At 40.3% G+C, this 26,144-nt stretch overlaps 1 protein-coding gene across 2 annotated transcripts in view; it reads left to right on the forward strand.

Annotated features, from left to right (window-relative positions):
• COL4A4 (collagen type IV alpha 4 chain) overlaps window positions 1-26,144 on the forward strand; it is a 156,808-nt gene that overhangs the window by 55,626 nt on the left and 75,038 nt on the right. For both annotated transcript variants that reach the window (XM_050752145.1, XM_050752146.1), the window contains exons 10-22: window positions 1,658-1,720; window positions 2,084-2,119; window positions 2,324-2,365; window positions 6,342-6,422; window positions 7,219-7,272; window positions 7,541-7,600; window positions 8,478-8,522; window positions 8,839-8,892; window positions 10,705-10,774; window positions 11,597-11,701; window positions 16,125-16,289; window positions 20,416-20,505; window positions 21,474-21,637. In XM_050752145.1, the coding sequence (XP_050608102.1) occupies window positions 1,658-1,720; window positions 2,084-2,119; window positions 2,324-2,365; window positions 6,342-6,422; window positions 7,219-7,272; window positions 7,541-7,600; window positions 8,478-8,522; window positions 8,839-8,892; window positions 10,705-10,774; window positions 11,597-11,701; window positions 16,125-16,289; window positions 20,416-20,505; window positions 21,474-21,637 (1,029 nt within the window). The remainder of the gene's footprint in view (window positions 1-1,657; window positions 1,721-2,083; window positions 2,120-2,323; window positions 2,366-6,341; window positions 6,423-7,218; window positions 7,273-7,540; window positions 7,601-8,477; window positions 8,523-8,838; window positions 8,893-10,704; window positions 10,775-11,596; window positions 11,702-16,124; window positions 16,290-20,415; window positions 20,506-21,473; window positions 21,638-26,144) is intronic.

Raw genomic sequence — 26,144 nt, forward strand, 5'->3', positions numbered from 1 at the left:
GATCACCTGAGGTTAGGAGTTTGAGACCAGCCTGGCCAACATGGTGAAACCCTCCCTCTAATAACACAAAATTAGCCAGGTGTGGTGGCACGTGCCTATAATCCCATTTACTCAGGAGACTGATGCAGGGGAATCACTTGAACCCAGGAGGCGGAGCTTGCAGTGAGCCCAGATGGTGCCATTGCACTCCAGCCTGGGCAACAAGAGTGAAATTCCATCCAAAAAAAAAAGAAAAAAGGCCGGGTGAGGTGGCTCAAGCCTGTAATCCCAGCAGTTTTGGAGGCTGAGGCGGGTGGATCACAAGGTCAGGAGTTCAAGACCAACCTGGCCAAGATGATGAAATCCCGTCTCTACTGAAAATACAAAAATTAGCCAGATGTGATGCTATGTGCCTGTAATCCCAGCTACTTGGGAGGCTGAGTCAGAGAACTGCTTAAACCCAGGAGGCAGAAGTTTCAGTGAGCTGAGATTGCACCACTGCACTCCAGCCTGGGCGACAGAGCGAGACTCCGTTTCGCCTTCCGATAGTTAACCTAAAATTTTGCCTTGTAACTTCTGGCTAGTGATGGAACTACTTTTCTGGATTTGTTTCCTTAGTATGATTGAAGCTCAGGTCCATGTAATAAATGTGATACCTCAATGTTGCTGTTACAATAAATATCAGTTCATCCTCCTAAACAGAGCAATTTCATTACACACTCCCCAATCATTTGACTTAGGCAGAGTCAGCAGGAGCCCGGGGAACATCTCTCCATGCTTCCAGGATTGCCTGTACCTTTTCTTGACAATTTGTGTATAATTATGTTACAACTCACATGTTGTAGAAAATTTTGTATGGCTGACTCATCTTGATCTCAAATTAGGGACTATATTTCCCCAATTTGAGATCTTGCAGACCATGTTTTAAAAATATACTAAGAAGAATAAATACATTAATATGTAATGTTAATTAATAATAATACTTTAAAAACATCCTGATGTGTTTAAAATTGTAACACAGAATTTAGGAGTAGGTGGTAATGCATTTTCTTTGTTCTCCGCTTTTGTTATTACAGGATGTATTTGTAAATAGGAAGATTGATCTCTGGGTCCTAAATTTGTAAATAGGAAGATTGATCTCTGGACCCTAAATGAAGGACTTTATTAAAACTACCAGAATGCTACTACCTTTAGCTTGGTGCCTCTGTTTTTTTTTTTTTTTTTTTTTTTTTTTTTTTGTTTTTTGTGACAGAGTCTTGCTCTGTCACCAGGCTGGAGTGCAGTGATCTCGGTTCACTGCAATCGCCAACTCCCTAGTTCAAGTGATTCTCCTGTCTCAGCCTCCCGAGTAGCTGGGACTACAGGCGTCCGCCACCACGCCCATCTAACTTTTGTATTTTTAGTAGAGACGGGGTTTCACCATGTAGGCCACCTTGTGATCCACACCACTTGGCCTTTCAAAGTGCTGGGATTACAGGCGTGAGCCACCGCGCCCGGCCTGCTTGGGGCCCTCTTAGGGCTGCATCAAACCTGCTGTTGAAAATGTCCTAGCAGGGCAGATATGCTGGGGGCTGTGATTTCTTTAGAGGTTTTTATTCACATGGGATCACACGTAACTCTTTCTGTGAAAGATGATTACAATTTTGGTAACAGACGTACTGATTTTTCTCATGTTTAGGGATCTTGGGGTGCAGGAGGACCAGCGGGCCCCACAGGATATCCTGGAGAGCCAGGGTTAGTGGTAAGTACAGCACTGCTGATGTGATCCCTTTGAAAACCAGATTCTGCATGAAAATAAAGAAGCAAAGTTGCCATTTTGGGTCAGACACAGGTGGGCCGTTTGAGAGATTATAATCGATGAATCAGTGAAAACCCACCATTATCAGTGGGATTCCATCTTGAAGCACAGGTCCCCTGGGGAGGAGCCACTGACATCATCTTCACAGAAAACAACAGCCCATCCATGATAGAAACACCATCATTGCATGTTTTAAAATTAAGAGTTTCCTAAATAGGATCTTGGAGCAACAAAAGAAGGCACATTCTGATTTCTACGTCTGAAGATTGATTTGTGTGTGTGTTTTTTTTTTTGCCCTCGATTTAGGGACCTCCGGGCCAACCAGGGCGTCCAGGTTTGAAGGTAGGCAGTCATGAGCAAGATACATAAATAGAGCCTTGAACAATGAAATAATTGACCACTGTGTTTGTCAGAATTATGGCTTTCCTCTTATCAGATTTCCCGAAGTATTCAATAAACTAAATTGTGTAGCCAGAAGTCTTAATAGCTTTTAATTACTTTTTTAAAATGCAAAAGCAATTAGATTCTTTTTCTTTTCTTTCTCAGGGAAATCCCGGTGTGGGAGTAAAGGGGCAAATGGGAGACCCGGTAAGAATCCCCTCTTGTTCAGAGGAGCAGATGGCAAAGTGTGCGTGCTGCTCAGGGGTGGAGGCTCTTCTGATGATTTGAACTTGTATTCATTATCTAGTCACTGCCCAATTTTATGGCTGAGAACTTTTCTTTGCCGAATTATGATGGCACCATTACCCTTGACTGTAAAAATGAAAGATCTGACAAAATTTAACACCACATTCAGGTTAATCTGTGTAACACATTTCACCCCAGCAAACAGAGATCGAACATTTTTGACAATATATTATGTCCAGAGTAACAATTTTGTCAAATCACGGATTTGTTTTGCTTAATTTCACATAAATCCTAAGTTCCAGCCATAAATATGCATATAAATGCAAATATAAATGACTGGAACCAAGAGCACTGAGCAATACACGATCTCCAACCCACTCCTTTTCTGCACCCCTCCTCCCCGTCTCTGCCCGCCACTCACACCCACTGTCCTTTTGGCTGAAGCATAAAACTAAGTAAGAATAAGCTTTAGAAAAGTGATTTAAGGGCTGGGCAAGGTGGCTCATGCCTGTAATTCCAGCACTTTGGGAGGCCGAGGTGGGCGGATCATGAGGTCAAGAGATTGAGACCATCCTGGCCAATGGTGAAACCCCGTCTCTACTAAAAATACAGAAATCAGCTGGGCGTGGTGGTGAGTGGCTGTAGTCCCAGCTGCTTGGGAGGCTGAGGCAGGAGAATCGCTTGAACCTGGGAGGCAGAAGTTGCAGTGAGCCGAGATCGCGCCACTGCACTCCAGCCTGGCGACAAAGTGAGACTCCGTCTCAAAAAAGAAAAGTGATTTAAGAAGGCAACTCACCTAGGGAACAATCTGAATGTCCAGCAGTAGGTGTGTGGCTCTTTCAACAACTTAGGGCAAGTCAATAGTAAGCATCTGCTTCGTGTCAAGCTAGGACTGACACTAGGTGTGGGGATTTATCAAGACAGACCTGATCCCTGCTCTCATGGAGTTCCAGCATGATTGACTAAGTCATGGTATAGACATTTAACAGAACAGCACAAGAGTCAAAATTATATATGAAGACTTCATGATGTGGGGAGGTGCCTATGATATAATGCTGAACAGAAAGTACAGGTTACAAAATATAAACTCAACTTTGTAAAAGCAACAGCAACAAGAAAGACATTAAAATATATACAGAGAGGGATTTCTCAACCTCAGGCTGCTGCTATTTCATTGTTGCGGGGGCTGTCCCGTGTATTACAGGATATTTAGCCACATTCTTGGCCTCTCCCCACTAGATGTCAGTAGCATCCCGTCCCTCCAATTGTGACAACTTAAAATGTATCTAAACATTGTCAAATGTCCCTGGGGGAAGGGATTGCCTAACTATCCCCTATCCCCCACCTTGAGAATCTCTGGCTTACAGAAATGACTGATTGAAAATATACCAAAACAATGTTTTTCAAGTTCGGGAAGCCATGGAGCTCTGCAATATGTTCATCAAAGCCACAGGAGCCCACGCGCCACTGCAGAGTCCAGCAAGCATTGGCATCTTAGTCACTTTCCGCGCCAGTCCAATCAGACACATTTGTAAACTCAGACTGTGGAATAACTTGGAAGCATTTGGCTATGAGATGGCCATTCAAATGATCCCAAATGTGCTTACATTAATTCTTTTAGGTTGTCAGGTGAATGAACACATAATTTTATGATTTTGGGCCAGGCCCAGTGGTTCACGCCTATAATCCCAGCACTTTGGGAGGCCAAGGCGGGGGGGATCACCTGAGGTCAGGAGTTCGAGACCAGCCTGGCCACCATGGCGAAACCCTGTCTCTGCTAAAATACAAAACTTAGCTGGACATGGTGGCCCATGCCTGTAGTCCCAGCTACTTGGGAGGTTGAGGCAGAAGAATTGCTTGAACCTGGAAGGCAGCAGTTGCAGCGAGCCAAGATTGTGCCATTGCACTCCAGCCTGGGTGACAGAGCGAGACTACGTCTCAAAAAATATAAATAAATAAAATAAAATATTGATGCAGAATTCCCAGATGTTCTAGAACGTGTTTGCCCACTTCATTTTAAGAAACAGTGCCCTCATGTATACATATGAAACAAACCTGCACATTGTGCACATGTACCCTAGAACATAAAGTATAATTAAAAAAAAAGAAAAAAGAAACAGTGCCCTAAATGGTTGCTTCTAATTATGCCTACGTGATATAATTATGGGCCTTTTACATTTTAATTCTTCACAGTTTTCCTTCTTTGTACCTTTGACTATACTGAGTATATGGCACTTTTACAATATGAAAAAAAATAGCAATATGAACAATATTTTGAAGAAGGTGCCTGCTTGTCAGCCTTTAAGAGTTTTGTTCAGGTTTATTTCAATTACAAGAATAAGAGTGGCTATCTTTACCAATACCTACTATGCATTTACTCATGTTTTGTTAATGTGTTTGTTCAATGGTTTATTCATGCAGCAGATATCTTTAGGGCAGGTGCTACACCAACACTGTGTTAAGTGTGTAGATAAACCAAGTAAAAAAAAAAAAAAACAAAGCAGACAATGTTTCTAACCTGGCTTTTCTGCAATTTCCCAGGTTTAGGTAGAAATTGAACTCTTGTGGTTTTTTTTTTTTTTTTCATTTAAACTTGATGTTCTTCTAAAAATCCCAACTATCAAAAGCATTAGTAGTTTTAGTAATTATATATTAGGGAATTTACTGTTACCCTCAACACAGGAAGCATTTTATGTATATTATCTATTCAATAGAAGAATAGTTTGAGGTAGGTAATATTACAATCTCCATTTCACAGAGAAGAAAAATGAGGTTTCAAAGTAAGGAAATGTGGACTGAGAAAGGTTTTAAGGAACTTGCCCCGAGTGACAGAGCCGGTAAGGGCCTGGTTTGCAAATATGGGTGACCTATAGCCTGTTCTTAACTATGACTAAGAGGAAAGATCATAGTAAGTGTAGAATAATAGTAATACCCAGAAAAGCACAAAATATTTATCTTCTAATTAATGGTGAGAATTTATGATTGTGGCAAAATTCATTCAAGAAACATTCTTCTGTAGAAAAACATCTATCATGGCATAAATAAAAATTCTGGCTATTATTTTACAGTTTTAAAATATTGAAAATAAATAGAAATAATCTAATTTAACCAGAGTAGGATGGCTTAATACATCACAGTACATTCTTATGATAGATTATTGTATTGGCATTAAAAATCAGGATTGTTACATAAGGCCAGGAGTTTGAGACCAGCCTGGCCAACATGATGAAATCCCATCTCTACTAAAAATGCAAAAATTAGCTGGGCATGATGGTGCATTATCTGTAATCCCAGGTACTCGAGAGGCTGAGGCACAAGAATCGCTCGAGCCCGGGAGGCAGAGGTTGCAGTGAGCTGAGATTGCGCCATTGCGCTCCAGCCTGAGTGACAGAGGAACACTCTGTCTCCAAAAAAAAAAAAAAAAAAAAAAAAAAAAAAGATCAGGATTCTGAAGAGCTTTTAGTATGATAGGAAAAGGCTCACAAAATATTGTTATAAGAAAAATACAAAATTATTTAAAATTTTAATAAAATATGCTGTATATTTTAAATTATGTTTATTATATAGTATGCTGATTGTATCTTCAAATACATAAAACAAATTGTTTATTCACCTATATACACATATAAGTACATATACACACATATACACACACACACGGCAAAAAACTATATCAAAGTTTTAATAGAGATTACTTCTGGATAGTAGGATTAAGAATCATTTTCATTTTTTAAATTTATTTTTAACAATAAGTATGTATTAAATTTTTATAAGAAAAGCAGTAAATATCCCTTTATATTCTGTGAGGTACTTGCCACGACTTGTATTTTAAATCCATGACACAGAGGATGGGAAGCATTATACCATAATATATGGGTGAAAATCTTCAAAACATAAATTAATATGAAATTTTTATTATCTTGCTTTTTTTTTTAAGGGTGAGGTTGGTCAGCAAGGTTCTCCTGGACCCACCCTGTTGGTAGAGCCACCTGACTTTTGTCTCTATAAAGGAGAAAAGGTAACTCCCAAATCCATATGTCACCTAGGAAAGTAGCAATAGAAAACATTTTTTGAACATGTATCTGTGGCAGAAAGTATGGAGGTCTTTCCATGCATCACTGCACTAGTCACAAACCTACTTTATTAGGTTGGTACTACTATTGGCCCCATCGTGCAGAATTGAAAATGAAGCTTGGAAGGTTCCCAGTGTTCTCAAGTTTACCCAGCTGCTGAGTGGCAGACCTAGCTCAAGCTGCTAAATTATGACATGTGCTTGTTAACGTTGTTTTGATATGTGGATTGAAAAGACCACTGGAAGCCCAGTTGTCCTTTAGATGTTACAGATGAGTTTGATGTCTTGATAACTGAGAAGTTAACAAATGCATAGAACTGGGCCATAACAGACTCTTGGCAAATATTAATTCCTTTGTCAGTTTCTAGTGCTAATATTACTGGTGCCACATGCAGATTCTGTTGTTGCTTTTCAATTGCTGGGTTAAATTTCTCTACTTTGCTCAAAATGAGCCACTTTTTTAATGACTACATTCCCAAATTGTATCTGCTGCCTGGCTCCATGGTGGTCCACTGTGGTGTCCCATATACCTCTCACACAGAGAACTGGCTCAAATAGAGTCTGGTTTACAAGTGTGCTTAGATTTTAGTGCTAATTAGAACAGGTGAAAAGTAATCTCTTAAGGTTTTTTTTTTTTTTTAAAGGTGAAACAGATTGTAAAAAGAGATGATTTCTGAAGGAGATGGAATTCAATATGTTAAATAATAAGAATAGACCAAATAATATTCATTGTAATTTTTAGGGTATAAAAGGAATTCCTGGAATGATTGGACTGCCAGGACCACCAGGACGCAAGGTAGTTTAAGTACTTTGTGTGTGTGTGTGTGTGATATGCTATCTTAACTTAAAATGTTATTTCTCATGGTCTTTATCATTGCTTTAAGTGCTAATATGTATTACCAGAATTTTTCGCTATCTTATCATAATCCTATAGAGCCTCTATTCTAAAGTAGTTGTTTTCTTTAAGCTGCTGACAATAATTTTTGTTTCTCATTTTATTTTTGCTTTCCCTATTGCTGAAATATTGTTGCTTGAACCCCTCTAAATGTTGTCATCTCTTAAAGGGAGAATCTGGTATTGGGGCAAAAGGAGAAAAAGGCATTCCTGGATTTCCAGGGCCTTGGGTAAGCATCATTTGCTATTAACATCAGTGAATTTGGAGATACTTCTCTTTCACGTTTTTATAAAACCAGGTCAGTAGTCCCACAAGCTCAAAAGTGAAGAATATCTCATGTAAGAACAAAACATTTTGGACAAGAATTATGGAATAGTTAAATATCCCAGAGCATCCTTCTGTTGACATCATTTAGATAAAACAGGCAAGCAAAAGATAGAACAATTTGGGAAAAGTAACAGGATTGTGACATCTCTTGTCTGGCACCTCAGTGTCAGTATGAAAGTAGCTTGGAATAATTAATTTAAGTCTATTTGATAAAACAACATGGTGATCTAGGGGCAGTAGCTAGAAAAAAATACAATATTAAGCTCCACACATCACCAAGTGTCACTGATAGAAAGCCCATTCATAGAGTCACCATGGAGGCCAGACCGCAGCTGGCATAGACATTGAGTTTCTTTGGTTCTAGATTTAGTACTGAATGGGGCAATATTGGTTTCCATGGTCATTTTTATTGCTAATGATGCACAGAGCAACTATTAATTTCCAGGAAAATTATATTGTAGGGATTTTAAAGATATTTGGCCCAGTGCAAGCACTAAGTTAAATAAATTAAATTGGAAAAGCGACGACAACAAAAATACATTCTTAATTAAAACACTGGCAATGACATGAATTTTTTGAATAACAATAAAGGTCACTTCAAGTAGCAAATGTTATAAAGAAATGGCACCTATTTTATATTTATTTCCTTTTATTCAGCTAGCTTTGCAAACAAGACCAAATGTCCATGGAACGATTTGACAAGGTGAAAAATGATGCATTGAGCTGGTTAATGCATTTTGATTTAATTCTGTTTATCCTGATTTTTGTGAATTTATTAGGGGGATCCTGGTTCCTACGGATCTCCAGGTTTCCCAGGATTAAAGGTAAATGTACCTCATTATAGAGATAATAAATACATTTTCACTAGTAAATGCAATTTAGTATAATTCAGAAGTTGTACTGTTGCGTGCAAACACAGTAATTAGGAAGGCAGACACATTCATTTTATGGATTGCAGGATTTAGCTGTGGGTGTAAAAATTGAAGCACAAGATTGTCTGATGCAACGGACAAACAGTGTTAAGACTTTGCATGGTCTCAGTGGGCAATGTGTTGCTTAAATTAAATGAGAATGAGATAATTTGTCACCCAGTCACTTTTTTTTTTTTTTTTTTAAAGGCATGTTTGTGCTTGTTTATAGGGAGAACTAGGACTGGTTGGAGATCCTGGGCCATTTGGATTTCTTGGCCCAAAGGTAAAAAGTGAGCCTATTTGAATATATTCTGATAAAAGTTTATATCCTTAATGTTATCTAATTTATTTTTAAAAGTATTGCCAGGAATCATTCAAGAATGTAATTTTTAGAAGAGACACAGTTAATATTTTATTCAATTGTTACATTAGTTTGTGTTTCATGCTGTTGATAGAGATGTATCCAAGATTAGGCAATTTACAAAAGAAAGAGGTTTAATGGACTTACAGTTCCACATGGCTGGGGAGGCCTCACAATCATGGCAGAAGGCAAGAAGGAGCAAGTCAAGTCTTACATGGATGGCAGCAGCCAAAAAGAGAGCTTGTACAGGGAAACTCCTATTTTTTAAAACCATCATCTTGTGAGACTCATTCATATCACAAGAAAAGTACAGGAAAGGCTGGGCACGGTGGCTCATGCCTGTAATCCCAGCACTTTGGGAGGCTGAGGTGGGTGGATAACAAGGTCAGGAGATCGAGATTATCCTGGCTAACACGGTGAAACCCCCGTCTCTACTAAAAATACAAAAACAAAATTAGCTGGACGTGGTGGCAGGTGCCTGTTGTCCTAGCTATGTGGGAGGCTGAGGCAGGAGAATGGCATGAATTCAGGAGGCGGGGCTTGCAGGGAGCTGAGATCGGGTCACTTCACTTGAGCCTGGGCGACAGAGCGAGAGTCCATCTCAAAAAAAAAAAAGAATAGCACAGGAAAGATCCACCCATAATTTAATCACCTCCCACTGGGTTCCTTTCACGATGGGTGGGAATTGTAGGAGTTACAATTGAAGATAAGATTTGACTGGGGGCACAGCCAAACCATATCAGTTGTCCCTCGTTATCTGTGGGAGATTAGTTTCAGAACCCCCAGGCTACCAAAATCCTCAGATGCTCAAGTCCCTGATGTAAAACGATGTAGTATTTGCATAATACTTACACAGGCCCTACCTTGTATTTTAAATAACTCTAGGTTACTTATAATCTCTAATACAATGTAAATGCTATGTAAACAGTTGTCATAGTCTGTTGTTTTATTATTTTTATTGTTGGATTATTGTTTTTAAAATATTTTGCATGAGAGTGCTGACTGTGTATTACTTTAATGCCTGCTGTGTGTTATTATGCATGATTATCATATTATCATATCAGTTCATATTAAGCATTATTATGTTCTACTTTTGAGAAGTGATCCTTTTGAAGGGGAATAATCATGAAAGTTTAAAAAATGCATGGGCTCACATAATATTGAGATTAGAAACAGAGGGCATTTTAGAGCGTTTTCTGCTTTTAATACCATTGCATTTTTTCTTTCCTTTTTAACCTCTGTGATCTCACATCTGGCACTTGCTCAGCATGTGCAAGGGAATTGTGTTCCCTTAAAGCCATGGTGGCATTAAAGGAACATGATTTAGGGGGACACTATTTGCTGCTAAAATAAAATGTAGATTCGGACCTTGTTAGGTGAATAAACTATTAGTCATCGATGCCATGTTAGACATTAATGCTCATAGTATATTTAAGAAACTTGGTGACATCAGAGGTATCCAATTTATAGGCATAGAATAATTTCATTGGAGTTAAATTTCTTTTCTTTTGTGGAAGCTTTGTGACTTGCTATTTACTTCCACTATTGGTTGGTAAGAGAGTAGATGCATCTGTGCTGCTCCTGAAACTCCATGGATGCTTCATTTCTCTAGTAAGCCTATAATCTCTGCTTCTTATATGAATGTGCACATGGTCATTCTAATATTGGTTTAATGCCGGGCAACATGAGTAAAATTAATATTCCTTTAAAAAGTGAATGAATGAATGATTTCAGGGGGATCCTGGAGACCGAGGGCACCCAGGACCACCAGGTGTTTTGGTGACTCCACCTCTTCCACTCAAAGGTTTGTGTTCCCATTCAGTTCCTCCATAAATTATGCAGAAATAGGAGTTGAGTGGCCAGGACAGAAGAGTCTGGCCCAGTATTTCCATAGCTTGTACACTAAGCAGGCTGAATGCACACACTTTAGCATGAGTGTATAATTATACATGTGCCTGAGGTTTTTTCAGTACATAAACTGTATGCTGGGATTGTTATTATGTCATCTTTCAGAAAGTCATTTTTTAATCGCTAAAAATAGTACGAAATCATTTTATTGGCTGGTTTCAGTGGCTCATACCTGTAATCCTAGTACTTTGGAAGGCTGAGGCGGGCAGATCACTTGAGGTCAGGAGTTCGAGACCAGCCTGGCCAACATGGTAAAACCCCATCTCTACTAATAATACAAAAATTAGCCGGGTGTGGTGCCACATGCTTGTAATCCCAGCTACTTGCGAGGCTGAGGCAAGAGAATCATTTGAACCTGGGAGCTGGAGGTTGCAGTGAGCTGAGATCATGCCCTCCAGCCTGGGTGACAGAGCAAGACTCCATCTCAAAAAAATAACAAAAACAAAAACAAGACTATTTGACTAATACCTATCAAGATGCTGCCGCCAAAAAGAATAGCCTAAATCAAAGACAAAGAGCCCCATGCAATGTTTACGTGTCTGAGGATGAGGCACAGCCAAAGGGGTTCACATTTCAGGTATTTCATTTTAAATGTAATGAGAAACTGCAAAAATGTCTCCTATTTATACTTTACTGAGTCTCACAAAAAGTAATGGTTGTCTGAATTTTAAAATGCACATATCATTTGTTTGTTCTCATGTGCCATTATTTTTGGCAGGCCCACCAGGGGACCCAGGATTCCCTGGCCGCTATGGAGAAACAGGGGATGTTGGACCACCTGGTCCCCCAGGTCTCTTGGGCAGACCAGGGGAAGCCTATGCAGGTACGGATGCCCTGATGCCCTGGCTTTACAGGTCAGATTTCCTGCATCATCATTGGCACCAGTGGCTTTCAACTGTAACTGATACTGGAATCACCTTAGGATTGTGTAAAATAATACTGACGCCTGTGCACACCCCAGACCAAGAATGTTGGACTCGTGGGAGACAGGCCTGGGGATCTGATACTGTAGAAGTTCTCCCGTATTTGTAATATACCGCCAGGGTTAGGAACCACTGAACTCAAACCAATTAATCACTTACTTGGGAGGAATACAGGTTTCTCAGCTGCACCCCAGAACATTCAATCAATATCACAGGGGTGTTGTAAGGAACATGTATGTATAACAACAGACCTCCCACAAAATTATCACATGCATATAAGGCTTGGAAACCACTGCTGGGTTAGTGTTCTCCCATGTTTTCCCAACCCTCTGGAAGGCTCTCCCTGTTGACATCTACTTGTAAACTTTAGTACGTTCACCTAATCCCTTGCTTAAATCTCCTGCATGAAAGGTGGAAGTAAAAATTATGATTAAAAAAACTTGCATTCATAATTACTTTAAAAAAGTCTTCTTCCCTCCCCTCAAAATAAAAACAAAAATAAGAAAATGATGGGCCACAGTGGCATTTGGTAAAAAGCCTGGGAAAGGGTCCTATTGGCATAAGGACTTTGAACTCCTTCAGGTGCTGTGCTGGTTAATATTCCTAGTAAGACTAGGAATTGAAGTTTAGAGGGTATTTGCAGTCTGTGAACCCAGGAGAACTGATTAAACCCGTGAGGAGAAAAGTCTTGAATAAACAAAGTTTTACCCAGCCTATGTCTCTTGTTATATTTACCGAGAAGAAGTGAGAAGTTTTCTGAGATATTCAACTGCTAACTACAAAACCCTTGTTTAATCTTCCATGAATCTAGCTTTCAGTTTGCAGGATTCGATAACCGCAAAGCTGGAAAAGCTTTGTCTAGTTCACTTAATCTTTAGATAGCACAGCCTTAGCCTAACTGACTCAGGAGCATAAAAATCATATAGAGGATTCCGTTGGTCAGAAAGCACTGGACTCTGGTCTTAGAATTCTCCATTCAGTCTTGTTTGTAATAGAATAGTGTCTCCAGCAGATTAAAATGAAAATCTGATAGTAAGTAACAAGTGTCTCTAGTGGATTCAAACCCAGGAAATCCCTTAATTCACAAGGTTTTAAAAAATAGATCAACCCAATGACTTTCAAATCTTGACTATGACCCATAGTAAGAAATGCATTTGATTTTACATTACATTTATATGCAAAACATACATTTACATTACACGAACATGTATGTATCCATATGTACAGGTGACTGAGACAAAAATACACAAAAGTATACATGTGACACACTCTTCTATCCCATTCATTTCTTTTATAATAAAAAAATGTAATGCTGTCAACAACTGACTCTATTGACTTCACGCTCTACAGTTGGGTGGACAATACTGCAATATACCACACACTGTAGCCCATTCTCCCTGTTGGCAGGTGGCTAAGCATTCTTCTTGGCAATGGGACAAGGCAGCAGGGAGCACCCAGGTTCATCCAATGACTGATTGTCTAGAGTCCACATCAGGTCTTAGAAATGGCATGAAGACAAGATGGCAGCCAAATCCACAGGGGCTCGTTTTCATTTTGTTCTAAGCACAGGAGTGTATCTAGTCCTATTATGTACTAGAATATATAATTTATAGGTAATTATAGATATTATTGGTAATATCTATAGTATTTACTATATATACAATGCATACAACATCTTGTAGATAATTTGGTTATTATCTACGGTATTTACCATGAGATAAGCACAATTTTAGAGTCAGACACTTGTAATCAAATCCCACCTTAGCATTTTGTGAAAGTCATATAGTATAATGTGGTACAGTGACATACTTAAGCATTTGCACTATGAACTAGAAAAGTTCCAGTTTCTCCTACTCGCAAGCTGTGTGGTCTTAGACATTTATTAAACCTGTCGGTACATCAGTTTTCTTATGTGTAAAACAAGGTCTTGGGGTGAAAGAAATAATATGTATACAGCCTTTAGACTGCAGTCTAGTGTATAGTAAAGATTCAATATGTTAGCTATTATTACTACAGATATTTGGCCTAAACTTTCTGTGCCTCATCTATACGGTATAAACTTTGCAGGGTTGTTCGAGGAGTGCATATGTTTGTAAGTCTATGGAAGCCCAGCACATATGGACACAATAATGACAGCCATTAATTTAATAAACATGCTACATTACTGATTACTGACAAGGTTTCAGTTATCTCTTGCTGAAAAAATTTCCTAAAACCTCGTGGTTTGAAACAATAGCAATCAGTACAGTACCTCTCACTCTTTCTGCAGTTTAAGAGTTCAGGAAGGGCTGGGCCTGATTGGACACCTCTCTCTGATTTCTCTTGTATAGTCTCAGGAGCCTCCCTGGGTGGGCTCTGTACTAAGGCTTCCTTACAATATGGTAGCTTCTTATCATTGCTTATATGGTAGCTCAGAACTCCAGCCACAAGTGTTTTGGCTCACAAGGCAGAAGTTGAATCATCTTTTCTAATGGCCTTATTCAGAGGGAGGAAACACGCCACCTTTTGATAGAGAAATGTCAAAGTTCAACCAGAGGGTGTGGGGCAGAGCTCCTGTGATGGGCATCAGTGAAAAATGCAGTCTTCCATAGAGAGGATCTGGAGCCAGACACGCTTAGGAAAAGGAAGCTGTGAGAGGTGGCCACTCTCACAGAGGCTTCTAGCTCTCTCTCTTTTTTTTTTTTTTTTTTTTTTTTTTCCTTTTTTTGAGATGGAGCTTCACTTTTGTTGCCCAGGCTGGAGTGCAAGAGTGCAATGACAAGATCTCGGCTCACTGCAACCTCTGCCTCTCAGGTTCAAGTGATTCTCCTACCTCAGCCTCCCAAATAGGTGGGATTATAGGCACCTGCCACTATGCCCAGGTAATTTTTGTATTTTCAGTAGAGATGGGGTTTCACCATTTTGGCCAGGCTAGTCTTGAACTCCTGACCTCAGGTGATCCGTCTGCCTTGGCCTCCCAAAGTACTGGGATTACAGGTATGAACCACCGGGTCTGGCCAGCTTTCAGCTATCTTTAAGCCAAAGACAGCAGCAAGGGGAGTAGGATGTCAAGGGGAAGCAGGATTTCCTGCTGTTAATTATTTGTTCTGACCTCATCTGAACACACTGAACATCTGAACATTCACTGAGGATGTGCTCTTGCTGGATATTACACTAAGCTTCTTACATGGATTATTTTCTTTAATCCTCATAACAAGCCTCTGGAGGTATATACAGACTACTCAATAAGTTGAATAACCTGCTCAAGGTCCCCTGGCTAGAGAGGGAGAGGCCAAGTTCAAATCAGGCACCTCCATCCTTCCCCATCAACCTGGGCAGCTGTGATAGGTGCAATATTTTATGTTCTATGTAGTTGATTATGTGGGTCTATATTTTTACCTACTAAGTATGCTAATATGTTTATTTGAATTATTTTTACCAAGTTATCAAGGTAGAAAGATTGAAAAAGTAATCATTTTAATTAAATCAAATATGTTTCTTCCCCGATAACCCTAAAGAATGGGGAAAAGGTAAGAAAATCTCATTCTCTAAACCCATTTCTTTCCACTATGTGCTTATTTCAAAGGAGGCAAGCCATTTTAATGGCTGGTATATTGTCTTTATTTTTGAGTTACGTTTTTTTCTTTTAATGCAGCTTATTCAAATTATTATAACTCCTGCTTTATGACTAGTAATCTTCTGTGGCAAAGCAAACTTTATACATCACTTTTTTTTTCTACTTCTGAAAGCTGTCATCTAGAGCATTAAAAAATTGCTTTATGGAGATATCATCGACATATAAAAATTGTTTATATTTAAGATACACAGCTTGATCTTTTGATATATGTATACATTGTACAATGATCACCACATTCCAGCTAATTAACCTATTTGTCACGTCTACAAAATTATCATTTATGGGGGGTGGTGAGAAGATTTACTTTAGATCTAGCCTCTTAGCAAATTTCAAATATAAGACACAGTATTGTTAACTATCATTTTCATGCTGTACATTAGATCTCTGGAACTTATTCATCTTGCATGACTAAGGTTTTGTACCCTTTGACCAACATCACTCCATTCCTCTCTTCCCCCAGCCCCTGGCAACCACCATCCTACTCTCTGCTTTTATGAGTTTGACTATTTTAGATTCCACACGTAAGTCAGATCATGCAGTATGTCTCTCTGTGTCTGGCTTATTTCACTTAGCATAATGGCCTCCAACTCCATCTCTTTCCCTTTAAAAAATTCGATAACCTAAGCAAGTGTGTACTGATGTTGATTTCTTCTACAGAGACGTTTACTGAGAGTATATGTAATTTTCATTCTTAATTTATCTTGCAGGCATGATAGGACCCCCTGGGCCACAAGGATTTCCTGGTCTTCCTGGGCTTCCAGGAGAAGCTGGTATTCCTGGGAGACCTGATTCTGCTCCAGGAAAACCAGGGAAGCCAGGATCACCTGGCTTGCCTGGAGCACCAGGCCTGCAGGGCCTCCCAGGATCAAGTGGTAAAGTACTCCTTATTCATACCCATTAGCATTCATGCTGCTTTTGTCATTCAGAAAGCGTAGTTTTTAAATATTTTGAAAGTTATATGATGTTTTGTGAGCTAAGTTGGTAGTCTTTTACAAACAAATAAACAGAAGTTGGACTTTCACATCAATTAAAGTATGTGCAATCATTGGTTAGGAGTTTCGGTGTAAATGATAGAACTTTGTAAAATAATACCAATTTTTATTTTTTAAATATAGTTTTAATTTTCATCAGAGTTATATATGGGCTTGGTTTGTAACTGCCTGGTGGGCTTATTTTGCCCACTGCCCAGAGAAAACCGATTTGTCAAGACAGGGGAATTGCAATAAAGCATTTAACATACATAGAGCTGGCTAAATGGAAGAGTTTTATTATTACTAAAATCAGCCTCTCTGAAAATTTGGAGGCTAGGGTTTTGTAAAGATAGTTTGTCAGGCAGGGGGCTGGGGATGAAATCATGGGGGTGTGGAAAATGGTCCTCATGTGCTGAATCCACTTCTGGGTGGGGGCCACGGGACCCTTGAGTCATGAGTCTTGGGTCTAAGTGGAGCCATCCAGTCATCAGAAATGCAAAAGTCTGAAAAGACATCTCAAAAGGCCCATCTTAGGTTTTATAACAGTGATATTATTTATGGAAATAATTGGGGAAGTTGCAAATCTTGAGACCTCTGGAATAATAATGCTGCTAATCATTTAAGTATACCTACATCTTAGCAGAATACAGGCCCTTCCCCTTTTGTTTTGTTTACCTGGTGGCCTTTTATTAACATTATAAAGGCAGTTTAGTTTTGGGAAGGGCTATTATTATTTAAACTATACTAAATTCTTTCAAAGTTAGCTTGGCCCATGCTCAGAAACGGCCAAGGGCAGTTTAGAGGCTAAAGACAAGATGAAGTTATTTAGGTGATATCTCTTTCACTGTCACAATGTTTTCACTGTGAGAATTTTTGCAAGGGCAGTTTCAGGTTTAAGAGTCAAACTGTTCTACAAGGCATGGTATGGACAACTGAAGTCCCCCACAACTCCTTCTCCTAATCCTTCCTCACCAAGGGCAATCATTTCAACACATGTGACTGGATCTTTTGTTATTCGCCTCTATACTGACATTCGATGTACTTGTATTGCTATTTCTCAATTTTTCCAATTCAGCATTATCTTTTGACTTTCCTCTACAGAAGATGAATTTAGGTTTCTTTCACCAACCCCCCACCTGACACGTGCACATTTTCTACTCCCACAAACTACAATACAATTATTGTCATAATTTTGGTTACATCAATATTCAGAGTTTACACTGAATAGTTGGTTATATAAGGGCTATTCACCAGCTGAGCCATATAATAGTATAAATTATTGCTTTTCCAGAACATCTTGTCAGTTGTCTTGTTTCCTTTGTCTGTTTGCTTGGTTTTCAATATGCTTATAATTTAACCTCAGACTGCCCAGAATTATCTAAATTTCATCATTATACACTAAAACTCATGAACTATTCCATTAGTATTAGCTCTTTGAATAAATCTCTCCTGCAGCTTTTTGAGTTGTTCAGATTAGGTCAGATTACATTTTTTAATTTGTTGCCAGAATACTGTCTTGAGATCTTCCTTTACCAATATTCTGAGTCTTTCCTCCGTCCTCTCTCTTTCTCTGGGGCCCTCTATTTCCCATATATTTTTTAATGCTTTACTACCTCATTATATTTCCTGGGAAAAAGTATAACTAAAAGGGAAAAGTTGGGAGATCTTGCTCGTCTGAAAATGCCTTCATTCTGCTGTGGACTTTGATTGCTAGTTTGGCTGAGTATAAAATTTTAGGTAGGAAATCTTTCTTCCTCAGGATTTTGAGGGCATTTTCTATTGTTTCCTAGCTTCCAGTGTTGGCTACCGAGAACTCATAACATGTAGATACTTGACTTTTTGGGTTTGAAATCCGTTTTCCTTTCTGGATAGGAGCTCTTTTTTGTTTGTTTTCAGGGTCTTAAATTCCACTTGATTTGCCTTAGTGTGGGTACATTTCTATTGGCTTGTACACAGTCAGTGGGCAGTTTTAATCCACATAGCCTTCATGTCTTTTCTTTCTCCTCTCCTCTCCTCTCCTCTCCTCTCCTCTCCTGTCCCCTGCCCTCTCCTCCCCTCCCCTGTCCCCTGCCCTCTCCTCCCCTCCTCTCCCTCTCCTCCTCTCCTCTCATTCTTTTTTTGAGACAGAGTCTTACTCTTGCGCAGGCTGGAGTGCAGTGATGCAATCTTGGTTCACTGCAACCTCTGCCTCCTTGGTTCAAGCGATTTGCCTACCTTAGCCTTCTGAGTAGCTGGGATGACAGGCACATGCCACCACACCCAGCTAATTTTTTGCATTTTTAAATAGAGACAGGGTTTCACTATGTTGGCCAAGCTGGTCTCACACTCCTGACCCCAGGTGATCTGCCAGCCTCAGCCTCCCAAAGTGCTGGGATTATAGCTGTGAGCCACCATGCCTGACCCTATATCCTTCATTTCTGAAAAATTTTCTTCAAGTATTTCTTTGCATTTGATCTTAGCCAAAAGGTTGAGAAGAGATCAAGTGTCCTTTGAAAACATTGTCTCCTCCATTTTTTTCCTCTTTTTTTCTCTTTCTGGACTCTATCTATCTGTCAGGAAATCAATCCTACATGTCTTTTTTTTTTTTTTTTTTTTTTTTTAATCTTTACTCTGTTACTCTCCACCTGTTTATTTTTCTGAAACACTTTCTAGGAGATTTCCTCAATTCTATGTTACAACCCTCCACCTGAGTTTTTAAATTTCTGCTATCGTGATCTTTATCTGTATCTATATCTATTTTAATTTCAAGGATTTTCAATTGCTGTTGTTCTCTTTTAATGTTTCCTTTTGTAGCAGGCTGTTCATGTTTCAGGGATACAATACTCTCCCTCATCTGCTTTAATTATAAAATAAATTAAAATAGCTTGCTGCGATGCGTGTTTCTTCTAGGTTTTTTTGACAGGGGTAATGGGGAGTCTTTTCTTTTCCTGCTGCCAGTTGCAGGAAGGGGGATCTGGTAGTCTGTTTTTTTAAACAAATCATCCTGTTTTGGATCTCACTGTTGTTCTTATTCCAGAGGTACAGATTCCCGAAATTTAGGAGACATTTCTGGGGTAAATCAGGTTCTTTCTCAGCTTTCTAAGCTTCCTGCTTCAAATTCAGCTTTTTTTTTTTTTTTTTAAGGATCTGCCAAGTTCTTTTACTTGTTGTTGTTGGTTCCTCTCCTTTTTTCCTTGTCCTGTGGGTTTATGCTTATTTTTATTTATTTATTTACTTTCTTATTTACTTATTTATTTATTTTGAGATGGAGTCTCATTCTGTCGCCCAGGCTGGAGTATAGTGGTGCGGTCTCAGCTCACTGCAACCTCTGCCTGCCAGGTTCAAGCTATTCTCCTGCCTTGGCCTCTCAAGTAGCTGGGATTACAGGCACACACCACTGTGACTGGCTAATTTTTGTGATTTAATAGAGTTTTACCATGTTGGCCAGGCTGGTCTCGAACTCCTGACCTTCTCAAGCGATCCATCCATCTCAGCCTCCCAAAGTGCTGGGATTACAGGTGTGAGTCACCGCACCAGGCTGGTTTATGCTTTTTTATAATATTCTTTTACTCTACTGGGATTTGGGGAGGATGCCAAACTGTTTGCATTTTATCTGTCATCTTTAACTGACATCTCTGAAATTTTGTTTTTACAAGCTCTGCTTTTACATTTTCTTCATTAGTTAAGAATTGATCACTGAGTGGGAGAATATCTTTGCCACACACTGGCTCCATTTTTTTTTTTTATTTGTTTTGTTTTGTTGTCCATTATCTTGTTTTGCAACCCATTAATTTAGGGTAGGGCTGAAATTAGGGTTGGCTTTATCAATGGTTATGGTAGCAAAAGCATGGCATAACCACTGCATCATCTATATGTGTGTATATTCTTATTTCAGACAGAAAGAATCCTAGGAAAACAAGGGAGCAAAGAATGGGGTTGGGAAAGGAAACACGTGGGGGAGGATGTGAGTGCAAAAGTCACTTGTTCCATAGAAGACAGTCAGAAAAATTATGTGATTCTCTCTGCCCATCCCTTACCCCCTTGACAGTGACATACTGTAGTGTTGGGAACCCTGGACCACAAGGAATAAAAGGCAAAGTGGGTCCCCCAGGAGGAAGAGGCTCAAAAGGAGAAAAAGGCAAGTAGACACCAAATGTAGAATTTCTAGAAGACAACTGTACATGGACGATTGGGGGTATTTCTGAGACGTGTAATGTGACATTTCATTCAGATTCGTTACTTACCTTAGTCACCCACTAGAGTACTCCATTAAGTGCTATGAGATTACAAATCACTGAAAAGTCAAAGCCTCGTGTCTTAGAATATAAAGGAAACATTTACCTGCCATGCATTTTGCCTGCAAATGGTGACTTTGCACACGAGGTACTCTTGATTCCTTGAGAGTGGCAGTGATAGGAGGAGAGTACTGATGTTTGATTCTTGTGGGACCTATATTTCCAAGACCCATCAATTGCCTGTCTCTCTGTTTCTCCACTCTAAATTGTTTGGAGTCGTTTTGGGCAGCGGAGTCAGGTGGGTGTGACAGCATCAACACAGATGAGGACTCTGACTACCCTGAAGACATTTGTTTAAGACAAAAAGTCCTGATAATTGGAAAATGCATTGTGGTGAATTATCAATTATAATATTCAATGCAGTCAAAATCCTTCACATATTATTGTGTCTCCTTAATTGTTTAGGGTGTGTGCACACACCAATTAATTTTTTCAGTTTTTTTTTTTTTCAGCAGGAACCAAAGGACAGGCTTTTAAACTTTTAAAAATAAAAAAGTTGTATCATTTTTAATGTTTCTTCAGTAGAATTGGATATCAGCTTTTCTCTAGAATTTGTCAGGATAAATTTATTAAGGAACAAAAGCCTCCATTTGTTTAGAAATGGTATGCCCACCTTACATCCCATGCCTAGGCACCCCACGCAGTGCCCCATGCTACACCCAGCCCCCACAGCACGTGCTCTCAATTGTCTGCAATAAGTGCATATCGGACTCTTTGTTGTTCATTTATGCTATTGGTTTTGTACAGTAAAGCCCTTATTGGGGATTTTATTCAGGAAAGATGACAAATCTGCCATTGATCCTCTGTCTAGGAAATGAAGGACTCTGTGCCTGTGAGCCTGGTCCCATGGGCCCCCCTGGACCTCCAGGACTTCCCGGGAGGCAGGGGAGTAAGGGAGACTTGGGGCTCCCTGGCTGGCTTGGAACAAAAGGTGACCCAGGACCTCCTGGTGCTGAAGGACCTCCAGGGCTACCAGTGAGTACCTCTTATCAGTCATCTTTCCAGTTAAAAGAGACACTGTATCAGTCTGTTTTTACACCACCATAAAGATACTACGCAAGACTAGGTGATTTATTAAGGAAAGAGGTTTCACTGACTCACCGTTCTGCATGGGTGGGGAGGCCTCAGGAAACTTACAATCATGGCAGAAGGGGAAGCAGGCATGTCTTACACGACAGCAGGTGACAGCATGAACGGGGAAGAGCCCCTTGTAAAACCGTCAGATCTCATGAGAACTCACTCACTATTGTGAGAACAGCATGGGGGAAACCCTCCCCATGATCCAGTCACCTCCCACCTGGTCCCTCCCTTGACACATGGGGATTATGGCGACTACAATTCGAGATGAGATTTGGGTGGGGTCACAAAGCCAAACCATACCAGACATGTAGACCTAAAAATCGAGATGCCTCTTTCTAATTTATAGTGTGATATCTGCTTTATGTTTTGAACCTATAAACATTATGTTAACGACTACAAAAACAGTATTATTTATTCATCTATTCATCCTTTGTTTACTTATTCAACTAATTAGTATTACTGAGTGCCTCCTATGTTCTAGGCCTTGTTTCAGGTGCTGGGGATATAGCAGGGACCAGAGCCCAGTCTCTGCCCTCCTAGAGCTTCAGAGAGGACACAGACCATCTAACAGATCATCAAGTAAATACCCAGCATATCTTGTGGTGATAAACGCCATCACCATCTGTTGTAGCTGGAGAGAAGAGAGAGAGGGCCAGAGCAGGAGATGAACTCAGGGAACTGGCTGGATGTTCGCAAGGGCCGCAGAGCACGGGGCTTTGCAGATGGGTGAGGTCTGAGCCTTTACTCTAGACTACATGGAACAGCCAGGGGAGAGTTTTAAGAAGAGCGAGACAATAGTTTTAAATGGATCACTCACCCCGGTTGCTCTGTGGAGCATAGACCATATGGACAAGGGACTTTGGCTGGGAGATGAACTGGGAGGCTGCTGTGTAATCCTGGTGAGATACCACAGCCAATGCCTTAATGTGGTGGTACTGGGTGTGGTGCAAGGTGGTCAGATTCTGGATATATTTTGAAGATAGAGCCAACAGGTTGGCTGTTAGATTGGACATAGGATATAAGGAAAAGAGAAGTAAGGGACAGAACCAAGGTTTTTTGTTTGAGCCACTAGAGGAAGGCAGTTGCCATGTACTGAGATGGGAAGGCAATGGAAGGAGTGGCTCTTGGGTGAGGAAAGAAAGCAGTACTATTTGAGACATTTCAAGTTTGAGGTGCCTGTTAGACAATCAAGTCAAGAAGTCAAGTAGGCAGTAGGATGATATTCAACTTAAGGATTCAGATGAGAAGTTCGGGCTGAGGATATAAATACTGGCTTTGTCAGAGTTTATGTGATATTGTGCCAGAGAGTAGATGAGATTTATCTCAAGATGGTTCTCATTTGGTGAAAGTTACAGATAACCCATGTTGAGGCAAAGCCTCTCAGCTGTCTGATTGCTCAGAATAAAAGCACTGCCCACTGGTGTACTCCCCTGGAGAATGGAGAGAGCCCTCTGTCCCCTCCTTATTAGCAAGGTTCAATCCTGGGATGGCCTGGAACTTGACCATCAAGCCCCAAAGGACTTTTTCCCATTTTCCCCAGAAAATCTCATGAAAATAAGGTTCCAACCTGAGGGCCTTAAGTGAAGTTAATGATTAACGTGTCCCAGCAGCACCCTTCTCACATGTACAAAGCGCACTGGCAACCTCTACTCAATAGGAAGCTAGGTCCTCAATGCATGTATGTGCATGAGCATGGTTGCAATTGTTAAGTAGTTTGCATTTTATTGTCTCGTTTTTAAATTCAACATTTTACTATAGTCATTTTTGTGTGTGGTTGTTACTTAATCTTCTTAGTGAAGATTTTAATGGTTCTAAAATATTTTTGTGGCTTCCTGTTGAGTTGCTACTTAGGGCTAACATCTTTGAGTGAGGACTGCTTGTTTATCTAGGGTTATCATGGCTGAGGTGTACTTAATTCAATTGCTCCATAGGGCTTTCCTTTGTAGGCTGGCCACGTTTCTGATGTCTATTGTGTATATTATTCTGTCCATATGGCTTCTCTGCATTAAATTCATTACACTGTGGTCATAGTCAGGGACCAGGGTCATACCATGGGGCACTAGGGAAGGAAAGGGTAGAGAAGGGAGGAGAGGGGGAGAAGAAGGGGAAGGGAGAGAAGAAAAGGAAGGGAAAGAAAGAAGGAAAGGAAGGAAGGAAGTAAAGAAAGAAAAGGAGGAAAGGAAGGACAGACAGAAGAGACAGCATGAAAGACAGTGCAGACTATGGGGTGCTCTCGCTCTTGGGGTCTCTCCATCCTCCCTACATCTCCTCGCTCTGGAGATGGTCTGCTGGTCTCTGGCCCTAGCAGCCACAGATTGGTAGAAAAGTAGAAAACAGAAAAGTAGGCTTAAGTTCTTTGCAATTGTTTGTATAATTGGACCAAGTCTTTGCTCATTGCCTTAGTCTGACAGCATTCCTTAGGATGGGATTTCCGGCCAGCATGCTCTAGTGCAGGGCACTAGGGCCTAGGAGCAAGTGGACCAGCTTCAGATCCCATCTCCGACATTTGGGAGCTCTGCAGTCTTCTGAGTTTTACTTGCAGCATTTATAAAATGGATGTAAGAACACCATCTTAGAGGCTTGTTGGTAAGAATTCGATTGAGTCATGTGTTTTGCACACTGTATAAGGTACACACCAGTGAATTAAAGTCCAGGAGGCTGCAGAGTGAGCCAAAGGTCGCAAACTGTCACAGGCTGATAAAGTTTGGATGTGTGCCCCCTCCAAATCTCATGTTGAAATGTAATCCCCAGTGTTTGAGGTGGGGCCTGGTGGGAGGTGTTTGAGTCATGGGGGCGGATCCCTCATGAATGGCTCAGCTCTATGCTTTTGGTGATGAGTGAGTTCTTGCTCAGTTAGTTCACAGGAGATCTGATTGTGTAAAAGAGTCTGGAACCTCCACTTTCCTCTCTTGCTCCCTCTCTTACCATGTTATACATTGGCTTCCCGCTTCACCTTCCGCCATGATTGGAAGCTTCCTGAGGCCTTACCAGAAGCTGAGCAGATGCTGGTGCCAGGCTTGTACAGCCTGCAGAACCATGAGCTCCTTTTCTTTATCAATTACCTGGCCTCAGGTATTTCTTTACAGCGACACAAAAATGGACTAATATATGGGCTATTTCTGACCTGCTGGAATGTTTGGTTGTGTCCTTGTGGTGTTTGTTTTTGAATTATTAATGTGAGGTTTATGGCTTCTCCTGAGACATTAGAAGTTTATGAGCACAAGGTTATTGTGTTTCCACTGCTGCTGTGACTGTGGGCTGACTCCCCCCATGCCCACCCACCTGTTCCCCTTGGACTGGACAGGCGCTGCCCCTGTGGGCATCTGCAGTTGATGTCCCTTATCTAGACTGAACAACTAGGATATGCCTGGCAGAGAGGAGGTGTTTTTCTTGTTTTTTTCTTTTGATGGAATTTCACTCTTGTCATCCAGGCTGGAGTGCAGTGGCGCAATCTCAGCTCATTGCAACCTCTGCCTTCTGGGTTCAGGTGATTCTGTTGCCTGAGCTGTTCAAGTAGCTAGGACTACAGACATGTGCCATCATACCCAGCTAATTTTGTATTTTTAGTAGAGACAGGGTTTCACCTTTTTGGTCAGGCTGGTCTCGAACTCCCGGCCTCAGGTGATCCTCCCACTTCAGCCTCCCAAAGTGCTGGGATTACAGGCATGAGCTGCTGCACCCGGCCCAGAGAGGAGTTTTTGTCGCTACTGGGCTTCCGTTGTTAGAGTAACACAAGTGTTTGGTGATCTCAGGTCTTAAGATTGTAAAAAGTAGCTCACTATCTGAAGCTGCTGAGAAACTTTGCCCTAAGAATCTCTTAAATTACACGTTTATTTCACTAGTTAACTGCTGTATTCTCAGTACTCAGACTAATGCCTGGTTCTTTGTAGTTTTCAAAGAAAACTACAGTAATGGTTTTAGTAATGTTTAGTAACATTTACTAAGCCATTTAGTAATGGTTTGGTAATGGTTCAGTAATGTTTTCAGTAAATGTTTCTTTAATGAAATCCAAAAACAGCACTGATAATTTTTTTCCTTACTAGCTCAAATAAGTCTATGATCTACTCTAGTACTTAAAATTCAACACCTACAGAGCATTAGAGCAATTCATCATACATTTGAAGTCTCCAATGTGCTGAGTAATAAACTGCTCAGTCTCCTGGGGGCGGGTTCATTCTTCCAAAGTACCAAAGTCTTCTTTATTAAGCATTCCAGTTTGTTCTCTTTCTGGAAAGAAGTTGGTCCAAATGCTATGTGAACGGTTTTCTGTCCTGATAATTTATGCATCAGAAGGCCATTTTCTTTATCCATTTCTTAGGCAGGACACCATATGACATACACTTTGGCCAGGCCCCATTGCTACTTATGACTAGCATATATAGTAAAAATAAGAATTAAAACA

Source organism: Macaca thibetana, chromosome 12 (assembly GCF_024542745.1).
Source record: "Macaca thibetana thibetana isolate TM-01 chromosome 12, ASM2454274v1, whole genome shotgun sequence".
NCBI classification, from domain to species: Eukaryota; Metazoa; Chordata; class Mammalia; order Primates; family Cercopithecidae; genus Macaca; species Macaca thibetana.